Here is a 21,773-nt window from a genome sequence, read left to right on the forward strand (position 1 = left end):
GTTACAGTATATATGTAAAACCTTACAGAGAATATCTAACGGGCTTTTATATAATTATAATGCAGGGTTACTAATAATAATAACAATAGTAATCGTTGTATAACAGATTGGCTATCTTCAATATAATCATTCATTCAGAAGGTTAAACCCATAGGTTTTAGGCCTGCAGTAGGATATAATAATCCATGCCTTCTGGGAATGTTAAAAAGTCAAATAATTAAGGGTGGAGTTAGAATTTTGTCTGTCAGAGGTATTAAAATCAACCAATGTCAGCCTTTAAATGCTTTATTATACAAATATTTAAAGTGTGTGTGGGTGACGGAGAGAAACATAATGGTGCAGTTTGAGGCCATGAGGCAGAGAGTGATGCGGGCGCTAGAGATAAAATAAATGAGTTCCAAAAACGATAAGGCAAAATTAAGCTTGCAACATGCATCGTATTTTTCATTATGAATAGGATCCATTTTACATTCTTCATTGTAACCACAATGTCACAAATAATTGAACACACACAACATGAGCAGATTAAATTGGTCAAACAGTCAAAACATTTCTTTGTTAAAGACTATCAGAAAGAATGTTGGTAGTTATTTATTTTGATCCAAAGCCATGAATGAGTGTGTCACTCAGCTTTATGCTGACAAATCCTCGCTGGACTCTTTCATTCCGTTTCTTCTTGACATCAGCAAAGAAGTACTCCGTGTTTCAGAAACTCATTGTATATAGAGGGGCTATCAGTCTTTCACACTGTGGTAAATAAAGCCAGTTTGTTATTTAGAATGATATATTTATGTTTTTAGAGGGAGAGAAACAAAAGCCCACAGTGCCTATTTTTTTTTAAATCGTCAGTCCACGTCAAGTGTAATTCCCCCATTGTATTTACTCAAGTTCTCTGTTAACTCCAGGATCAACAACAGTTTTTTTGTTGTTTCCTGATGCAGGACTCTAGTACCAGAGAAGAGAGTCTCTCAGATTGAAAACAGTTCAATTAATTTACAAATAGATAGTCAATTTGTGCCACAGTTTAGACTACTGATAGATCAGTGTTCTAACTCCCCCTTGTGATAGTGTAGTGCAATTACAGAATGCCACCATCTACCACTAATGGTCAAGGCATAAGCTCAAAACTTTTAACCTCTTGACGCTAGGGGTCAGATTTTTTTTTTTTTAAATAACGTTCCCAAGGTAAACGGACTATTTCTCAGGTCCAGATCGTAGAATATGCATATAATTTACAGATTATGATAGAAAACACTCCAAAGTTTCCAAAACTGTCAAAATATTGTCTGTGAGTATAACAAAGCAGATTTTGCAGGCGAAAACCTGAGGAAATCTAACCCGGAAGTTTTTTTTTTTTTTTTTTATCTGTGTTTCATTTCCCGTCTTTCTTCCATTTAAAGGGGTATCAACCAGATTCCTTTTCCAATGGCTTCCTCAGGCTGTGACCAGGCTTTAAACATAGTTTCAGGCTTTTATTTTTTTAAATGAGCGAGATTTTTCAAAACTAGTCAGGTGTCCTTTGATTAGTTCCTGGGCGCGAGAGGGGTAGTTCTCCATTTTCTTTCTCTCTTTTATTGAATAGGTTACGGTCCGGTTGAAATATTATCGATTATGTATGTTAAAAACAACCTGAGGATTGATTATATTGATTAAACATTTGACATGTTTCTACGAACATTACGGATACTTTTTGGAATTTCCGTCGAACGGAACGAGGCTGTAGTTTTCTGAACATAACGCGCAACCCAAATGGCGTTTTGTTTAAATATTTATCGAACAAAAAGAACATTAATTGTGTAACTGGGAGTCTCGTGAGTGCAAACATCCGAAGATTATCAAAGGTAAGCGATTAATTTTATTGCTTTTCTGACTTTCGTGACCATGCTAATTTGGGGCTAGCTGTTCTAGCATTGATTGATACACTCACAAAAGCTTGGATTGCTTTCGCTGTAAAGCATATTTTCAAAATCTGACACAATAGGTGGATTAACAACAAGCTAAACTGTGTTTTGGTATATTTCACTTGTGATTGCTAGATTATAAATATTTTTTGTAATATTTTTGAATCTGATACGTTTGGGAATTTTCTTCTGCCTTTCAGGACCGGAACGAAGCTGTGGTTTTCTGAACATAACGCGCAACCCAAATGGCGTTTTTTTGTTATAAAAGTAATATTTATCGAACAAAAAGAACATTTATTGTGTAACTGGGAGTCTCGTGAGTGCAAAGATCCGAAGATTATCAAAGGTAAGCAATTAATTTTATTGCTTTTCTGACTTTCGTGACCATGCTAATTTGGGGCTAGCTGTTCTAGCATTGATTGATACACTCACAAAAGCTTGGATTGCTTTCGCTGTAAAGCATATTTTCAAAATCTGACACGATAGGTGGATTAACAACAAGCTAAGCTGTGTTTTGGTATATTTCACTTTTGATTGCATGATTATAAATATTTTTAGTAATATTTTGCGCCCTGCAATTCAGCGGTTGTTTGGGAAAATGATCCCGCTAAAGGGATCCGTAGCGCAGAGAAGTTAAAGGAAGAACCACTGTACACAAACAACAAGTGTGTGGTTAAAATTGCCAAAAAACACACACATTTCTTTCCACAGGGCCGTGGGGTGAGACAGGGATGCAGCTTAAGCCCCACCCTCTTCAACATTGTCACGTCCTGACCGTAGAGAGCTTTTTATGTCTCTATTTTGGTTTGGTCAGGGTGTGATTTGGGTGAGCATTCTATGTTCATTTTCTATGTTTTGTATTTCTTTGTGTTTGGCTGGGTGTGGTTCTCAATCAGAGGCAGCTGTCTATCGTTATCTCTGATTGAGAATCATACTTAGACAGCTTTTTCCCACCTGTGTTTTGGTGGGTAATTGTTTTCTGTTTTGTGTCTTCACCAGACAGAACTGTTTCGTGTTGTTCCATTTTGTTATTTTGTCTCAGTGTTCAGTTTAAATAAATAATCATGAACACTTACCCCGCTGCGCTTTGGTCCGATCCTTCTCATTCCGACGACGAACGTTACAAACATATATATTAACGAATTGGCAAGGGCACTAGAACAGTCTGCAGCACCCGGCCTCACTCTACTAGAATCTGAAGTCAAATGTCTACTGTTTTCTGATGATCTGGTGCTCCTGTCCCCAACCAAAAAGAGCATACAGCAGCACCTAGATCTTCTGCACAGATTATGGCAGACCTGGGCCCTGTCAGTAAATCTCAGTAAGACAAAAATAACGGTGTTCCAAAAAAGGTCCAGTTACCAAGACCAAAAATACAAATTCCCTCTAGACACCGTTGCCCTAGAGCACACAAAAAACTATACATACCTCGGCCTAAACATCAGCGCCACAGGTAACTTCCACAAAGCTGTGAACGATCTGAGACAAGGCAAGAAGGGCCTTCTATGCCATCAAAAGGAACATAAAATTTGACATACCAATTAGGATTTGGCTAAAAATACTTGAATAAGTCAAAGAACCCATTGCCTTTCATGGTTGTGAGGTCTGTGGTCCGCTCAATAATTCTCAAAATGGGACCAACACCAAATTGAAACTCTGCATGCCGAATTATGCCAAAATATCCCCTGTGTACAACGTAAAACACCAAATAATGCATGCAGAGCAGAATTAGGCCAATACCCGCTAATTATTATCAAAATCCAGAAAAGAGACGTTAAATTCTACATCCACCTAAAATGAAGTGATTCCCAAACCTTCCATAATGAAGCCATCACCTACAGAAAGATGAACCTGGAGAAGAGTCCCCGAAGCAAGCTGGTCCTGGGGCTCTGTTCACGAACACAAACAGACCCAATAGAGCCCCAGGACAGCAACACAATTAGGCCCAAACAAATTACTTGACACATTGGAAAGAATTAACAAAAACAGAGCAAACTAGAATACTGTTTGGCCTTAAACAGAGAGTACACCGAGGCAGAATACCTTACCACTGTGACTAACCCAAACTTAAGGAAAGCTTTTTACAGACTCAGTGTGCATAGCCTTGCTATTGAGAAAGGCCACTGTAGGTAGACCTGGCTTTCAAGAAAAGACAGGCTATGTGCACACCGCCCACAAAATGAGGTGGAAACTGAGCTGCACTTCCTAACCTCCCGCCAAATGCATAACCATATTAGAGACACATATTTCCCTTAGATTACACAGACCCACAACGAATTTAAAAACAAATTTTGATAAACTCCCACATCTTTTGGGTGAAATACCACAGTGTGCCATCACAGTAGTAAGATGTGTGACCTGTTGCCACAAGAAAAGGGCAACCAGCGAAGAACAAACACCATTGTAAACACCACCCATATTTATGTTTATTTATTTTCCCTTTTGTACTTTCATTATTTGCACATAATATGACATTTGAATGTCTTTTGTGAGTATAATGTTTACTGTTAGTTTGTATTTTTTATTTCACTTTTGTTTATTATCTACTTTACTTAACATATGTTTCCCATGCCAATAAAGTCCTTAAATTAAATTGAGAGAGAGAGAGAGAGAGAGAGAGAGAGAGAGAGAGAGAGAGAGAGAGAGAGAGAGAGAGAGAGAGAGAGAGAGAGAAAGAGAGAGAGAGAGAGAGAGCAAGAGAGAGAGATTTCCAGATCTTATGGTGATCATTATACAGACACCTACCTTATGTACATGTTTGTCTGGTTTTGCTGTATATACAGTGTAGCCCTTTTACTGTCAAACAGGATTCATACCAAATACCCATTTACCAAAATATTAATGCATTTTTTTTGTGAATGGCCATCTGAGATTTTAAAAGAGTCAACATACAATACTGTAGCTCCTCTAGTTAATGTGTAATCAGTCAGTTGAGCTTTCCAACAAGAACCATGTAGCGAACCTGGGAGGGTTCAGGTTTTATCAAGACAACAGAATGTATTTGATCGTCTTACTCAGTAGAGTACTTTATAGGAAAGCTGCCTCACCATAGCCAGTTAAGTTACTGCAAGCATAATGCATACTCTATGTGTGCTATATCATAACACATACCTGTATACCATGTGTTTTATGCCTCCTGTCATCACAGCAGTAACATACTCTCTGAGCCAGATTTATCAAATGTTTGCTGTTGTGGGAATTTTGCAGCTTTTATTTTTGCCCAGAAACATGAAGCTAACATAGTCTTGTCTCTCTGACATTCTCAAATGTTTGAATTCGATTGTTTTTGATTTGTAAAGCTTCACCATCATCAATATGAATTCGTTTTTTATAGGTTCACACTTATGTAGTTTAGAAATTGTTATGAAATGGAAATGTATTTGTTTGATAGTGTGTTACACACACACACACATTCACATTCATTAAGAAATTATGACAAACAACAAGAATGGATTTTTAAATATTTAATTTTTTTCCTAATATCGGACCAGAAACAATCAAATGATTTTGTATTTTTTGTGAATTCCAAGATCTTTATCACTTTTTCAAACTGTGTTATTCTTAAGACGTTTCAGAGAGGTTAAGTCTCCTTTTCTTTAAAAAATTGTACAATAAGTTAGTTGTTGCTTCTCTTTACCAGTAGAAAACATGTAGTTGTTCCAGAATACAGAAAAATGGGATAAAGGAGGGAGGGGAAAGGGGGCATCCCTGACTAGTGCTAAACGAGATAAACAAAACCAGGTCAAACATGCTAGTTTTCCTCAGCTTAGTCCTCATATACACACAGACAGTTATAACCCCGAGAGAGACAAACATTTCATACTGAACAAAGAACACTGAACTTACATTTCAACCACAACCCATTCTTTTTATCACAGACAAAAACTTCCCCCTGCTTTCCTGTCTTTTCTTACCCAGTGAAATTGATTTAGGTGTTGCCCTTTGGTCGTGTCACTGGACTATCTGACCAGGGCTTTGAGAAAGAGATACAGAAAGCAAACAGGAAGGGACACAGCATGTGTTTACGACGAGATGTTAGGAAACAGAATATTGGTGCCGGCTTTTGGCCACTGTTGGTTAAAGCCGAGTAAACCCAAGGATGGCAAGCGATCATTTATTCGTCGTCGTCATCATCGTCATCATCATCATCATCATCATCATCGTCATCATCATCGTCGTCATCATCGTCATCATCATCGTCATCATCGTCATCATCATCGTCGTCATCATCATCGTCGTCGTCATCATCATCGTCGTCATCGTCATCATCGTCATCATCGTCATCATCGTCATCATCATCGTCTGGGTCGATCTTTCCAGACAGCACGTCCTCGATCCAGTCCTCAAGCTCATCAGCAGTGGGCATGTCCTCATCATCATCCATCTCCATCCACACACTATCAGCCTGAGAGGGAATACACAGTGAGAACACACACAAGATGGACACTAAATAGGCTAAAGACAGACAGGCATTGAAGCTAACGAGAAGGCTGAAAATAGACCAGCAACAATCCCCAGGGAGCAAGGAGGAAAAGGTACAGTAGAGCCTGATGAAACAGCATAATGAGATTACTGTACTAAGACAGCAGAGAGACCAGGAAGGATGAGAAGATCAGACTTACATCTTCCACATCCACGACACCGATTTGAGGAGAACCAAGGTCAATGCCAAATGTCTTCTCCCAGTAGGGCACAAGCTAAAGGAGAGAAGGAAATAAAGAGAAAAAGGCAAAGGAAATGCAGAATTTAGAAAATAATTTTTCTGCTATGTTTCGTAGGTTTTGCCACAATAAATTATATTATAATCTACCCCCTTCCCTAAAAATGTTACCCCCAATAATTTATTGACAGGTTTGAAACCCTACCAATCCTGTGACTCTCAATATCCAGTTCCTCCCTTGGCAATCCCACCCACAGTGATTGATTGACAGGGCAAACTATTAAGAATGTGGCCAGGATAACGCATGACAATGTGCAAAGGAAATCAAAATGGAAGGAATAATATTGTTTTATCCAATAAGGATTTGAATTAGAACTTTGTACTTTATTTTGTACAGTTATCTGGTAGGGCATTGAACAAAAACATAGATTATGTTCACATAAAAATAATATTGCAAACGTATTATTAATTTATTTGCCCAGAATCCACGATAGAATAATATATATTTTGAACGGTTTGGGCTAGAGCAGGGGTCTCCAATATTTTCTTTCATACAAGTCATTTCATACCCAATACATTTTTTGAGAGCTACTCATATACAGCCTGCATATTTCGTTATTGTGTACAGTCGTGGCCAAAAGTTTTGAGAATGACACAAATATTTATTTCCACAAAGTTTGCTGCTTCAGTGTCTTTAGATATTTTTGTCAGATGTTACTATGGAATACTGAAGTATAATTACAAGCATTTCATAAGTGTCAAAGGCTTTTATTGACAATTACATGAAGTTGATGCAAAGAGTCAATATTTGCAGTGTTGACCCTTCTATTTCAAGACCTCTGCAATCCGCCCTGGCATGCTGTCAATTAACTTCTGGGCCACACCCTGAATGATGGCAGCCCATTCTTGCATAATCAATGCTTGGAGTTTGTCAGAATTTGTGGGTTTTTGCTTGTCCACCCGCCTCTTGAGGCTTGACCACAAGTTCTCAATGGGATTAAGGTCTGGGGAGTTTCCTGGCCATGGACCCAAAATATCGATGTTTTGTTCCCCGAGCCACTTAGTTATCACTTTTGCCTTATGGCAAGGAGCTCCATCGTGCTGGAAAAGGCATTGTTCGTCACCAAACTGTTCCTGAATGGTTGGGAGAATATGCTCTCGGAGGATGTGTTGGTACCATTATTTATTCATGGCTGTGTTCTTAGGCAAAATTGTGAGTGAGCCCACTCCCTTGGCTGAGAAGTAACCCCACACATGAATGGTCTCAGGATGCTTTACTGTTGGCATGACACAGGACTGATGGTAGCGCTCACCTTGTCTTCTCCGTACAAGCTTTATTCCAGATGCCCCAAACAATCGGAAAGGGGATTCATCAGAGAAAATGACTTTACCCCAGTCCTCAGCAGTCCAATCCCTGTACCTTTTGCAGAATATCAGTCTGTCCCTTATGTTTTTCCTGGAGAGAAGTGGCTTCTTTGCTGCCCTTCTTGACACCAGGCCGTCCTCCAAAAGTCTTCGCCTCACAGATGCACTCACACCTGCCTGCTGCCATTCCTGAGCAAGCTCTGTACTGGTGGTGCCCCGATCCCGCAGCTGAATCAACTTTAGGAGACAGTCCTGGCGCTTCATGGACTTTCTTGGGCGCCCTGAAGCCTTCTTCACAACAATTGAACCGCTCTCCTTAAAGTTCTTGATGATCCGATAAATGGTTGATTTAGGTGCAATCTTACTGGCAGCAATATCCTTGCCTGTGAAGCCCTTTTTGTGCAAAGCAATGATGACTGCACGTGTTTCCTTGCAGGTAACAATGGTTGACAGAGGAAGAACAATGATTCCAAGCACCACCCTCCTTTAAAAGCTTCCAGTCTGTTATTCGAACTCAATCAGCATGACAGAGTGATCTCCAGCCCTGTCCTCATCAACACTCACACCTGTGTTAACGAGAGAATCACTGACATGATGTCAGCTGGTCCTTTTGTGGCAGGGCTGAAATGCAGTGGAAATGTTTTTTGGGGGATTCAGTTAATTTGCATGGCAAAGAGGGACTTTGCAATTCATCTGATCACTCTTCATAACATTCTGGAGTATATGCAAATTGCCATCATACAAACTGAAGCAGCAGACTTTGTGACAATTAATATTTGTGTCATTCTCAAAACTTTTGGCCACGACTGTAGGCCTAATTTGAATGAATATGAATACAAACCAGTGGAGGCTGCTGAGGGGAGGACGGCTCATAATAATGGCTGGAACGGAGCGAATGGAATGGCATCAAACACATGGAAACCATGTGTTTTGTGTATTTGATACCATTCCACTTATACGCTCCAGCCATTACCACGAGCCCGTCTTCTCCAATTTAGGTGCCACCAACCTCCTGTGATAGAAACAAAGAACGGCACGGCATACATAATATAATTGCGTTTTGGTTCTTAAAACCACAAATCATTATACTGTAGCATACATTTTCGAATATTGCTTTTTAAAGAGAAAAATAAAAACAAATACATTTGAACAAATATGTAGCCCGTAGTTCTAGGCCTAGGCTATGCCTACTATCAATTATTTTCAAATATTTTTTAGATTCTCATTCTGTTTAATAGTGGCCTTTTGAACAACACACCACAGTGAGTCGGCTACGTATTTGACAACAAATCGTGAAAAACAGTATTATCATGAAAAGGTATGAGGAATAGCAAAAGTGTTGTTTCAGCAAAAACATTACCGCTTTCCCTTCCAACATTTCACAAGTGAAGTGAAAGGATACAATGAATTTGCTTGTGGTGTGCACCGCTCAAATGATATGTAACAACACAACCTCAGTGCATCGGACATGAAACAACGATACAAATGTAACAATAGAACAGCAAAACAGATTTTTTTTAAATTGCATCTGCCTTTTTATCAGTGGTGCTGGTGCAACTAGTGAAAATGCACTGTGGCATGCAGGAGCATAGGGGAGGAAGTGCAAAATGTAATCTGTTAATTATTATATAACATATTATAATGTACATATCTGTTTTAATATAGACTAGCTCAAAACATGACTTATTATGAAAAATGTCAAATTTCCCAATGGATCATGATCATTTTCTGCTAAAAAAGTAGGTGTGCAAAAACATACTTTTGCACGCCTATTTTTAAAGTGGGTCTGCAGCTGCTCCGTTTACTCCATTGCTCAGGCACATATGCATCCGATTTATTCAGGTCTTACCAGGGGGAAATCGTCGGGGTCAATCCAGATGATGCTGAGGTCAGCGTTGTCAGTGTTCTCACGGGCCACCTCCTTTAGGATCTCCAGGAACTCATAACCATCTGGGAAAAGGTCAAAGGTCAGGTACTGCTGTTTTTTCCCCCCTGTTACCTTTCTTCATTGAAAGACAATTCAATTCTCAACCTTTCAAACTATTTTCCAGCAATCATTTTATGACCTAAACTAACATACATGTAGCAGCCGTAGAATGACGCCTGAAAAACAGAAGTTCCCACTTCCGTTTTTTCCCCAGCTTTACTTTCAACTAGTGCAATGTACATTACCAGGGTCATCCTCCTCAGCAAAGGCAACAATGTGCTCTCCATCTATGTCATCCTCCTGAAGGAAAGAAAGAAAGAAAGAAAGGGATGAGACTCCGGCCTACTGTACATCTCCATGAAAAGTAGGCTTACTGTATAGTTCCAGTTCAATAGTGAGTGAAGAAATCTTACCCAGGTCTCATACATGCTGTGGGGCTCAAGCTTCCTCAGAGTGGGCCTGGAATGAGAATGACATCAGTCAATCAATCACATTTATTTATAAAGCCCTTTTTACATCAGTTTTCACAAAGTACTTTTACAGTAACCCGGGCCTAGACCCTAAAGAGCAAGCAAGCAAAGGCAGAAGCAAGAGCATAGTGGGCAGGAAAAACAAGAAATGTAGTTTGAACCGCATTTTGTCTACATGTGTGAAGTAAATCACCTCATAACCTACCATAGGACTTCCGGCTTTGCATTGTAGGTCAGCTGTACTGTAGGGCCAAACTCACCTGTCATGCTCCTCGATGTAGTCTACAAGCTCAGCCTCAGAGTAGGGCTGTCCTGGGATGGTCACTGGCTCCTCCATGAAGGGTTCATAGAAGTCAACCTCATTCAGTTTCATCTTTAGCTTCTTGGCAATCTGGATGGGGACAAAGACCATCAGTTAGGCTGTAAATAATTTGTGTTTGAATTTAAAAAGATGAGTTTACCTCACTGACAAAAGTTGTTTCTTGTAATGTAACTTAAATTGTAATGTAACTCCACTTAATTGATTGAGTTGACTCAACTTAAAACGTGAAGGCATTTTGGTAACTTATGTCTTCAATTTGAAAAAACAAAAAATGTTACAGCATAAGGAAAGGGTCAGTTTGCAATGGGAACAATGACACTTTTCCAGAATGGAGTTTAGAATATAGCTGAATCTAATTCAGCCCTCCGTGGTTCCATACCTTGGCATCAAAGGTGGCGAAGAATTTGATGAAGGGGTGGAACTCCTCGGCAGCATCGTCATACTCAATGAAGTCTGTAAAAGAGAAAAAATAACATGAACCTAATGTGAGATTCCCCTTGACATACTTGATAAGAGGAAATTGTCAGAATACAGCATCGAGTACCTGTATGTGGTTCACAAATATACTGTAGGTGTTGTGACTAGCATCCCGTTAGACTGATCCCAGATCTGTTTGTGACAATTGTGTGACAATGACCACAGGAGCTAGCATGACAGCACAAACAGTTCTGGTACCAGGCTAGCTTTCCATATCCAAGCAACTTTAGTCCTGATTTCTCGGGTCTTTCCTGCAGAGTTGATTGGCTGTACTTACGGGGGGATTTCTCACTCTTGAAGTAGCCGACCAGCTTGATGTCCTCATCAATGTTGTGGAAGCCCTTGAGCTCACGCTCATTATCAATGATCTCCACAGGGTCCTCAATCACCTGCAGAGTGGAAGAGACATGGGGAGAGAGAGAGAGAGAAGAGAGGTGAAGGAAGAGGGAGAGAAGAGGTGGAGAGAGAAGATTTATGTGAGGAGCAGATTAGAAGAGATTTGACACTGACAATGTATATAGTATTAGGCAATCATTTTTTGCCTTCTTTGACAAATTAAACTCTTTTTCAAACAATTTTTCTAAGTATTGATATTATTATGAAATTACATTAGTAAATAGATTGTAATAATACCTCATATTCAGCATTGTAATTACAATTTTGGGTTTACACAGAGTAAGAGCACTTTAGTAAAGTTACAACCAAATGACTGCAACCAAAATAAAGTAAAGTGACGACAACCAAATAACGATATAATGTTATTATAGTTACTCACATCATAGAGAAACTCCACCAGGGTGTCAGCGGCCAGCTCACCATCGTACTCAATTATCTCATTATCGACAAAGATATAGATGCTCTCCACCTCATCCAGACCTGGGATATAAGAGAAGGACAGGTTAGAGACTTTCTTTAGGGGCTAGGGACTAAGAAATGGATGGGGGCTTGGGGGAGGAATGGGGCAGGTTAGAAACTCTGGGTAGGGGCTAGGTGTTAGCGGACAGGTTAGGAAACTCTACTTAGGGGGCTAGGGTTTAGCGGACAGGTTAGGAACTCTGGTTAGGGGCTGAAGTTTAGAGGGGACAGGTAAGGATTTCTAGCTAGGAGGTCAGAAATAGGGGCTAGGGAAGCGATGGGGCAAGTTAGTTGGTAACGGCAAGCCATTCTTCTTGCAGAGGATTTTTTCCATTGGATTTTGAATATGGGCTTGAAACCACACTTGGCCCGAATAAAATACAGCAATGTGGTTAACAAAGTTATCTGTGATTGAATGAATTCCATCCAGACAATGTTGTTTATTGCATGAACCAAGTTCGACCCCAGTAGGATTCACCATTTACAGTTGCATGACTCATACTGTAAGTATGTCAAAAAGGAGACTTTGACCTCGCTTGTAAAACAATGTAATTTTTTTTAATACACAGTATAACCATCATGTGAATGCCTCCCTCTGGAAGTAGAATGCTTTTGTTGTTTTTTTGCATACCGGTGACTGACCCCTTTCGACTTTTATTCGCCCAGCGGCGTGACAGTATGAGAAAAGGATCAGATTTATATGACAAAGAGACATAGGTTGTGTAGAGAAGCAGCAAGTTAGTAAGACACTGAACGTTAGAGCCTAAGATCTCTGCTAGGGATGTTTTTTAGACCTCTACAGCTCTCTGGTGGCTGAATAATGTCCTGTAGGTGATACTGAGGTGTTTACTGTATGTGTCTGGTCTCTAGGGCCCTGAGTGTTTCCTAACCGCGTATCATGAACGTCATTTTTCATGACTATAGCTATACCAGGGCCAAGAACATTCCTTGTCAGGAAAAACTCAGGACCCATATAATATGTTCCATATTAAAGTTTAAGCTACAAATATACGTTAAAACATTGCCTGTATTTTGGGTCCCAAGTTACTGTAAATGCCATGCCTGTCTACTTCAGTCTATTCCAACAGGAGTGATACCACTCCTCAGGCAGAAGAGGGCAGGACAGATCAGGATTTCATGCGAAGTCAGACCGAAGAGCTGGCGTTTTAATGATGATGAAAAAGGGGTCAAGAGATGACTGCGGTCTTACCCAGCTTCTTGGCAACAGAGAGGTCCTTCTTCTCATCCACAAGGCCGAAGCCAATGTCTTCATCGTCGAGATCATCCAGAACCTGGGCTGCAAGCTGCAGAGAAGAGAGAGAAAGAAAGAAAGAAAGAGAGTGTAAGAGTCGGAGCAGTGTCAGAGCCCTAATGTTTATCGCTCCATTTCAAATAGATCACTAGCCCTGTTTGCGCACTGAACGATCCTGAATAGATCTGATAGTTATTAGCAATAACTTAGTAGCTCAACCTTGCCCTCTGATAGGCTAAGTGGAATCTTCGCCATATTGCTTATGCCTATCATATCATTTCAGATCTACACAAGTGCCTATAGGGGCATGGGGTTGATTTAGAACAGAGTAGATATGTGTGTGAGCCAACACAATCCCCCCCCCCCCCCCCAACCCGCCTGTTCAGCTTGAAAGAGGTTCCTATTGGCTAAAGTTATACCTGTAGTCTATGTTAAAAGCTGTGCCGTCCCTCACTTAAGAATGAGGTGCTCAGCACTCCAGTCCAGCCCTAGACACATATGACCGCACTGCACTCCGCTTGCCTGAATGAAAAATATATTTCCCACATACTCTGTGTATAAGGACCCCCACTCCCAACCCCCCATCCATGGTATTTCTTCCTACTTTCAAGGCCTTAAAAGCAACAGCTTTAGAGCGCTGCCTTGCACTTTCTAAATCTGTGTGAAACTGGACCCATTGACGGACAGCTAGCCCGGCCAATGAGAGGGCAGAGTAATGAAAAGGGGGGGCGGTGGTATGGGACATAGTGTGAGTGTGTCGACGGGAAAAGACGTGGTCACGACAGGTGCAGTTGGCAGCGGAAAGGAGAAGGGCTCAGGCTATGGGAAAGTAAACTCACATACTGTGTGGTTATTGCCTACATACGCAAACTCACTAACACACACTCGCAAACACACACACACACACTTGCACACACACGCATGCATGCACGCACACACACTCACAGAGACACACACATTTTGTTCTCTTCTTATCCACTAGACGCCACCAATCTATGGCAATATGTGAAACACATGTCATCAGTAGAAAAAACATTGTACTCTTTCATTGCAGAATATGTATAATTTAAAAGCAGCCAATATCCATAAAAAAAGTTGTGTTAATATATCCAGCTCAGATAACACCAACTCAGGGAAACAGTCAGCTGGGGAATATTTACACCCTTTCGAGCCAGGTCATGGTTCAGCCCAAGCCTCTACTCCACCTCAGCCAAACCAGCCTCCCACAGCAACCATGAATTTGGCAGCAAGATGGCCGCTAAACCTAGATGGCCGCTATCATGTGACTTTGGTTTACAGTAAAGCCAATGGTACAAGTTCTGCTCTCTTGTCAAGCAATACCTTGCGGCCAGCATCTCTGTTTTGCAAACATTTGTTAAAGGATTGGGTGGGTGGGTGGGTAGGTGGATGGATGGATGGATGGATGGATGGATGGATGGATGGATGGACGAACGAACAAATGAAAGAACAAATGAATGAAGGGATGAAGGGGTTAGACCAGCTATAACCTATTTCATTTGTTTTGCTTATTTCTTTCTCAGCTGTGGTGAGTATAGGACATCTTTACTTGCAACATTACATTCATTACTGCAGTCCATTTGTGCACAATCTTAGCCTGCCTCCCAAATGGCAACCTATTCCCTATATCGTGCACTACTTTTGACCTGGGCCCTACGGCTCTGGTAAAATGTAGAGCAATTAATTAGAGAATAGGGTGCCATTTGGGACACACACAGCCACAGAGCATTGAAAGAAAGCTGCTGAGGGGTTGCTGTAGGGCAGCAGCTTTCTAGAGGGGTGTTTTGAGGGCCTGAACATACCTGGTACGTCAGGGCGGCTGGACTGGTGAGTAACTGTAGAGAGAAGTCTTGCTTTAGCACAGGACATTCACATATAGGCTGCGATTCAATCAAAGGTGCATCCTTGACAAGCACACTGCACTTGACTTTAAAGGTCATTTACCCTTGAGCCAACTTCCGCAGAGTTACCGTGAATGCGATCTCCACGAACGTCTGGAAGTTGCCTTCAGAAGGTACATTGTCGACAATGTGTTTTTGATTGAATCCTGGCCATAGTCATTCACCTTCAGAGACTATTACAAGACTATATCAAGACCCTCATTCAACAGGACTGTAAAAAAATGACCTTAAACAAAGCATAACACAGAGTGTATGTGTCCCAATATCCAGACTAACATATTGTGCCTAGTCACAGTATTGCTTTTAATAATGTGAACTAATCTGGATACTAATCCACTACTATGCTTGTCAATTTTATTACGTCGTCATTCATTTTTGTATGTTAGTATGGTAGTTGCACCCCCTTTTGCCGTCAGAATAGCCTCACTTCGTCAAGGCATGGATTCTACAAGGTGTCGAAAGCGTTCCACAGGGATGCTGTCCCATGATGACTTCATTGCTTCCAACAATTGGGTCAAGTTGGCTGATGTCCATTGGGTGTTGGACCATTCTTGATACACACGGGAAACTGTTGAGCATAAAAAAACCAGCAGCGTTGCAGTTCTTGACACACTCAAACCGGAGGGCCTGGCATATACTACCATACCCCGTTCAAAGGCACTTAAATCGTGCTCATTCACCCTCTGAATGGCACACAAGCACAATCCATGTCTCAATTCTCTCAAGGCTTAAAAATCATTATTTAACCTGCACCTCCCCTTCATCTACACTGATTGAAGTGGATTTAACAAGTGACATCAATAAGGGATAATAGCTTTCACCTGGATTCAACTAGTCAATCTATGTCATGGAAAGAGCAAGTGTTCCTAATGTTTTGTACACTCTGTGTATATTAGGACATTTGGTCATGACATAACCAGATGGTATATAGATTGCAGAATATTTCCACCATACAGTACTGTCAATAGTACACAGATATGCTAACAGGTCAAGACGCAGAGTACAGAATAATCCAACTTCAACAGACAACTGAGATTCAGAATAAGCGCAACTGCTCTTCCAACAACAGACTGAAAGATTATAGTTCAGGGCCCGTATTCACTAAGTATTTGCCCTCCTAAGGACAAAGTGCACTTTTGATTGGTGGCGTTTAAAAAAAAAGAATTGCTTTGTATAAAATGTTTAGTCTCTTATCCCTTGTAACTTTAAATGCAACAAATTGCTTGCCTCTTAAGGATCGGACCCTTTTTTTAAATTTTCACCTAAAATTACATACCCAAATCTAACTGTAGCTGTAGCCTGTAGCTGAGGACCTGAAGCTCAGGACCTGAAGCAAAATTATGCATATTCTTGAGACAATTTGAAAGGAAACACTTTGAAGTTTGTGGAAATGTTTAATTAATGTAGGAGAGTATATCACATTAGATCTAGTAAAAGCAAATACAAAGAAAAAAACATAAATTATTTTGTATTTTTTTATACCATCATCTTTGAAATGCAAGAGAGAGGCCATAATGTATTATTCCAGCCCAGGCACAATTTAGATTTTGGCCACTAGATGGCAGCAGTGTATGTGCAACGTTTAAGACTGATCCAATGAACCATTCAAAATGTTGTATCAAGACTGCCCAAATGTGCCTAATTGGTTTATTAATACATTTTGTGCACTCTTCTCGAACAATAGCATGGTATTCTTTCACTATAGTAGCTTCTGTAAATTGGAAAATGCAGTTAGATTAACAAGAATTTAAGCTTTCTGCCAATATCAGATATGTCTATGTCCGGGGAAATTTTCTTGTTACTTACAACCTCATGCTAAGTCACATTACGTTAGCTCAACCGTCCCGCGGGGGACCCACCGATCCTGTAGAGGTTTAAAGTAGATCAGTTCTCATAAACTCATGAATCTTGAAAAAAATCCCATCCCCCGCCCTTCTGCCACCGCGAACGCGCCAGTGCATTGCGTCCTGGTAGCATGCGTGAGCTACCCACCAGCTCACAGCAGTGAGTTTGAAATAAATACCGCCAGTAGTAAGTTACTTTGGAGTTGCTAGCATGTCTGGACTCACATTGAGGGAAAGGGGCGACTGCAGTTCTACTGCATGTCATTAGCAGGACAAATTTTAAAAAAGTGAAGACTCGCTTGTATTGACAGCATAGCTGTGCTAACTAGCTGATTTATCTAGCCCACATTAGCGATGATTAGCTGATATAGCCCACTCCAGTAGTGGTTCAAGACACACTACATGACCAAAAGCATGTGGACACCTGCTCGTCGCACATCTCATTTCAAAATCATGGGCATTAATATTGAGTTGGTCCCCCCTTTGCTGCTGTAACAGCCTCCACTCTTCTGGGAAGACTTTCCACTATGTTTGAACATTGGTGTGGGGACTTGCTTCCATTCAGCCACAAGAGCATTAGTGAGGTCTTGAACCCATATTGGGCGATTAGGCTGGCTCGCAGTTGGCGTTCCAATTCATCCCAAAGGTGTTTGATGGGGTTGAGGTCAGGGCTCTGTGCAGGCCAGTCAAGTTCTTCCACACAAATCTCGACAAACCATTTCTGTATGGACCTTGCATTGTACACAGGGCATTGTCATGCTGAAACACGAAAGGGCCTTCCCCAAACTGTTGCCTCAAAGTTGGAAGCACAGAATCATCTAGAAGGTCATTGTATGCTGTAGCGTTAAGATTTCCCTTCACTGGAACTAAAGGGCCTAGCCCGAACCATGAAAAACAGCTCCAGACCATTATTCCTCCTCTACCAAACTTTATAGTTGGCACTATGCATTCGGGCAGTTAGCGTTCTCCTGGCATCCGCCAAACCCAGATTCATCCTTCGGACTGCCAGATGGTGATTCATCACTCCAGAGAATGTGTTTCCACTGCTCCAATGGTGGCGAGCTTTACACCATTCCAGCCGATGCTTGGCATTGCGCATGGTGATCTTAGGCTTGTGTGCGGCTGCTCGGCCATGGAAACCCATTTCATAAAGCTCCCGACAAACAGTTCTTGTGCTGACGTTGCTTCCAGAGGCAGTTGGGAAGTGAGTGTTGCAACCGAGGACAAACGATTTTTACGCACGACACGCTTCAGCACCCTTTAATCTGTTGTTCTAGCTTGCTTAGCCTACAATGTGTGAAGACTGTGTTTTTGCAGAAAATTAAGGCACCTGCCCCACTAAAGGTCTGTCCCCCCCCCCCACAGCCCCCTCCAACTTATCCTCCTCCATCACAGGCTATCCATCCGATACCGCCAAGACACTTCCATATTAGTCTAAGCAGGGGTATTTATAAGAGAGACTGAGACTGAACTGGGAGGAGCTGGGCAAGACAGTCCTACAGCTATATAAGGCCTTCTGGGGAGCGCAGAGAGAGACCGGGAAAAACGTGAAGGGGGGGGGGGGAGGAGGGTGGAGAAGGGAGAGAAAGAGGGAGGGGAAGGAGACCGGAGAAGATGTGAAGCTTCGATACATATGGGAGGGGGAGGGACAGGAGGGAGGAGAAGGGAGGGAGAAGGATAGCTGATACACGACTATCATTCACTCTAGTCTGTCAGACTATCAATCATCTCTCACAAAGAGGTTAGTCTCACTTTCTGTTTCTCTCTGACTGCAGCTTCTATCTAACTCATTGTGACCTCTCTCTTTAGCACTCTCTCTTTCTCTCTCAATATTTCTCTCTGTCTGTCTCTCACACAAACTCTCTCTTTTTCTCTCCACCATGCTCTGCTAATGTATGTGCCAAGAGAAGGTGTGACTTCCTGGTTCCCTCTCTCACTGTCCAGCCACAGGTGAGAGGTGTTGGCTGAGGGGACTAAAGGGAAAAGAGGGTGGATCTGACGGTGACGTGGTAGAAGTTCCTCCTAACCACAGATCTTGGATCAGATTACCCAACTTTCGATCATCCCAAGAGGGTTGAAGAAGTGTCAGCCTCTGTATCAATGTTTCGAGGCAACCTCATTCATATTCTATGGTTGAATGAGGGACGGACTAAGTGCATGGAAAACACAGCTAGTATAGTAGATCCGTAATTTCCTGTAAATCATGCATTCACGTCATGTCCATAAACTAAAATAACTCATGGTTACAGTACAGCTGTCACTCTATCAGGTCACCTCAACATTGTTGTGTGGCAGTGCAGTACAACTGTTCTGGGAGCTGTATAGTATCTTTACGCTGCCAATGTGGTTGTAAGTGCACGTTGTTCGATGAGTCACCACACATCTGTGTGTGCGTCACCTATGAGCCACTCACGGGGATAGTCTGTATGATGCCGATGTTGTTGTTATTTATCGACTGCGCCAGTATATAGAGTGAGAAAGGAGAGTGAGAAAGGAGTGTGTGTGTGTGTTGGGAGGGGGGGTTGTAGGTTGTGTGTGGTAATAGCTGCATGTGCATCCTTCCCTGTTTCTATGACTACCGTTGCAACGTTTCGCAGCTTTATTCAAACACAAACCATCCTCATCATTCAAACGCAGAACCATCTCCACAGCTTTAACATGCCATGATTTTAGCAAGATGTAGAATCTCCCATTTGGTCTGTTTTCTCACTCCATCTCAGCCTGCCGTATGTCAGAGCTTCTCTACTCAGCCTCGGTTCAACTTCACACCCCAAATATCCCGAAGGCTTTTCACAATTCAATCTTTGTACCCTGAGACGCAAAGAAACTCAGAGTGCTCTTCTCCCCATTTCCAGACCAGGAAACAAACTTTTCAAACACATAACAAAAGTGATGTGTGTACAGAATGTATCACAGCACCAGCAGGAACCGACACTAGCAGGGGAGATGGTGGATTTATCATGACACTGTGAGGGTGGAAGACCCTCCCTTTCTGATCCTGTGTGTGTGTGGGGCGGGGGGGGGTATATACTAAAAGATGGCCTGTAGCCTTCCAGTTCTATTGTATCCGCTTCCAGCTATAGTGTCAATAAGTGTGTGTGTGTGTGTGTGTGTGTGTGTGTGTGTGTGTGTGTGTGTGTGTGTGTGTGTGTGTGTGTGTGTGTGTGTGTGTGTGTGTGTGTGTGTGTGTGTGTGTGTGTGTGTGTGTGTGCCTGTGTTTGTGTTTGTGTGTGACAATGTAGCTTTAACACACCAGGACATCCCTACACCGACATGTTACAACAACACTGAGCAGGGTGGGCATTACAGAGTTAAACAACAGATGTATACACGTTGCTACAGTCACATACTGTAGGTGTGGCTAAAATAAATGCCCTAAAATAGACATATATGTAATAAAAAAGCTGTCCGGGTATGAAATATGTGATTTCTGAAACTTTTATTTCTGGTCAAAAGTGTTGCCCCTGTTCTTTGTAGTAGGGAGTGGGTCTTGATGATTGTAGAGGTCTTGGCCTAATTTAGCCAATTTTTTTATTAGTCCTATCTCATTCCACTGTGGAATTCAAACGAATTGAAAGTTACAAATGCACCTTTAATAGCCTATCACATCAGTTTTACATGATATTGAATGTCCATTCCAAGTCATATCGGACTTCACACCAGCACATACTACAGTATCTCCAGGTAAATAGCTGAGGAGTGCGGTTCGGACTCTGGAGGAGTGTGAAGGAGTTAATTAAGCAGGTCTGTCTGTCACCGACTGTGAGTGACTCATGCTCCCTACACAGCATGAGCTCCATTGCAAATATGTCACACAAGAAACCAGCCAATGTTCTCATCGCATCACACATCACTCTGCGGGCGTCAGCTGCTGTTTAGCCAAGCAGGATAAATCAATCGGAGAGAACAGTGAGGCTTTGTGGCAAAGCGTTATCAGAAACGGTATATTCTCCTGGAGTACATCATTCTGGCTGTTTTACCTGGATGTCAGAAGTCCAATAATGCACAGAACTGGGTTCAACTTGACTACTTATAGATAGGACCATGAGTTTTTCCAGACCACATGACTTGAACTGGCAAAACTCCAGGACCTACAACACTAAGAACTACAGCTCATTTATTTACCAACCTGTACTGTGTATTGTGTATTGTATATTGTGTACTGTATATTGTGTATCACTCCAAACGTGCTCAACACAGGAGGTTGGTGGCACCTTAATTGGGGAGGATGGGCTCGTGGTAATGACTGGAGTGGAGTAGGCGGAATGCTGTCAAATACATCAACACACAGGGTTCCCATGTGTTGGATGTCATTCCATTCACTTCGTTCCAGCCGTTATCATGAGCCGTCCTCCTCTCAGCAGCCTCCACTGGTGCTCGAGATAGTTGGCATATTAAGCCCAAGACGTTACCACATGATACGCCAAAGAACAGGTGTTTATAATGTTTATACTCCAAAGTAACCATGACACCAACAAGTGACAACCCTTACAGCCTTTCCTACTTTGGCTCTCTCTCTAGTTCTAGCTCGAGGGGATGAAACAGGGAATGTAAACCGTGTGCTCGACAAAATTCAAAAATGTGAGTTTTAAACTTTAACCAGGCACTTTTTTTGCGCGTTTGCCTTTTCGTGTGTGTGCGTGTGTGCAGAGATGGGCAAAATATACATAAACATGTATCTTGTTAGAAATACAAGATACTCTAAAGACTAGTGTATCAAACTAAAATACCAATGACATCAAATTACAGTTATGTTGAGGTATCAGAAATACTGCCCCTCT

At 41.6% G+C, this 21,773-nt stretch overlaps 1 protein-coding gene across 1 annotated transcript in view; it reads right to left on the minus strand.

The window, feature by feature from the left end:
* Positions 1–5,350: 5,350 nt before the first annotated feature.
* casq1b (calsequestrin 1b) overlaps positions 5,351–21,773 on the minus strand; it is a 31,572-nt gene continuing 15,149 nt past the window's right edge. The window contains exons 2-11 of the mRNA XM_038995531.1: positions 13,188–13,281; positions 11,898–11,998; positions 11,400–11,511; positions 11,025–11,098; positions 10,584–10,714; positions 10,267–10,312; positions 10,099–10,153; positions 9,776–9,876; positions 6,524–6,598; positions 5,351–6,306 (exon numbers count right to left, since the gene is read on the minus strand). Of these exons, the coding sequence (XP_038851459.1) occupies positions 6,016–6,306; positions 6,524–6,598; positions 9,776–9,876; positions 10,099–10,153; positions 10,267–10,312; positions 10,584–10,714; positions 11,025–11,098; positions 11,400–11,511; positions 11,898–11,998; positions 13,188–13,281 (1,080 nt within the window). The 3' untranslated portion in view covers positions 5,351–6,015. The remainder of the gene's footprint in view (positions 6,307–6,523; positions 6,599–9,775; positions 9,877–10,098; positions 10,154–10,266; positions 10,313–10,583; positions 10,715–11,024; positions 11,099–11,399; positions 11,512–11,897; positions 11,999–13,187; positions 13,282–21,773) is intronic.

The sequence above is a fragment of the Salvelinus namaycush genome, chromosome 6 (assembly GCF_016432855.1).
Source record: "Salvelinus namaycush isolate Seneca chromosome 6, SaNama_1.0, whole genome shotgun sequence".
In the NCBI taxonomy this organism is placed as follows: domain Eukaryota; kingdom Metazoa; phylum Chordata; class Actinopteri; order Salmoniformes; family Salmonidae; genus Salvelinus; species Salvelinus namaycush.